At 67.1% G+C, this 501-nt stretch overlaps 1 protein-coding gene across 1 annotated transcript in view; it reads left to right on the top strand.

Moving 5' to 3' along the window:
• The window catches only part of ASPM (abnormal spindle microtubule assembly), a 33193-nt gene that overhangs the window by 23533 nt on the left and 9159 nt on the right, over positions 1 to 501 (top strand). The window contains exon 22 of the mRNA XM_005885001.2: positions 379 to 390. Coding sequence (XP_005885063.1) covers positions 379 to 390 — 12 coding nt within the window. The remainder of the gene's footprint in view (positions 1 to 378; positions 391 to 501) is intronic.

Here is a 501-nt window from a genome sequence, read left to right as displayed (position 1 = left end):
GCGAGGCTGCGGAGAGAAGAGTGTGTCGGGCAGAGGGGTGCCGCCGAGGTCCTGCCGCCCGCACAGGAGGGAGTGAAGGCGGGATGGCTCTCGCAGGAGCAGCACAGAGCCGCTGCCGTCATACAGAGCGCGTACAGGAGGCACCGGCAGCGTCTCTCCCACCAGCAGCTGCGGGCGGCCCCCGGGGTGACACAGGAAAGACACGGAGCAAATGAGAAAGAGGTGCTCGAGCACCGTGCGCTTGTGAAGGCAGCGACCTGTACGCAGGCGGGTTCTGCGGCCCCAGCGGTGGAGGATCGCAGTCGGGAGCAGTGTCCGGCGGCCGTCACTGTCCAGCCGCATCTCAGAGCCGTCAGAAGGCGGAAGCGTTTCCTCCAGTTTAGAGCAGCCGTGGCTTTTGTTCAGAGAAGACGCAGAGTGGCCACGGCAGCCCCCGGCCTGCAGTCTTCCTGCAGAGGTTTGCGGGGACACAGGGACGGCGACCGCAGGCTCCGGGCCACC

This window comes from Myotis brandtii, unplaced genomic scaffold, assembly GCF_000412655.1.
Source record: "Myotis brandtii unplaced genomic scaffold, ASM41265v1 scaffold888, whole genome shotgun sequence".
In the NCBI taxonomy this organism is placed as follows: Eukaryota; Metazoa; Chordata; class Mammalia; order Chiroptera; family Vespertilionidae; genus Myotis; species Myotis brandtii.
Note: the sequence above shows the minus strand (reverse complement) of the source record. Positions and strands in the feature narration are given on the sequence as shown.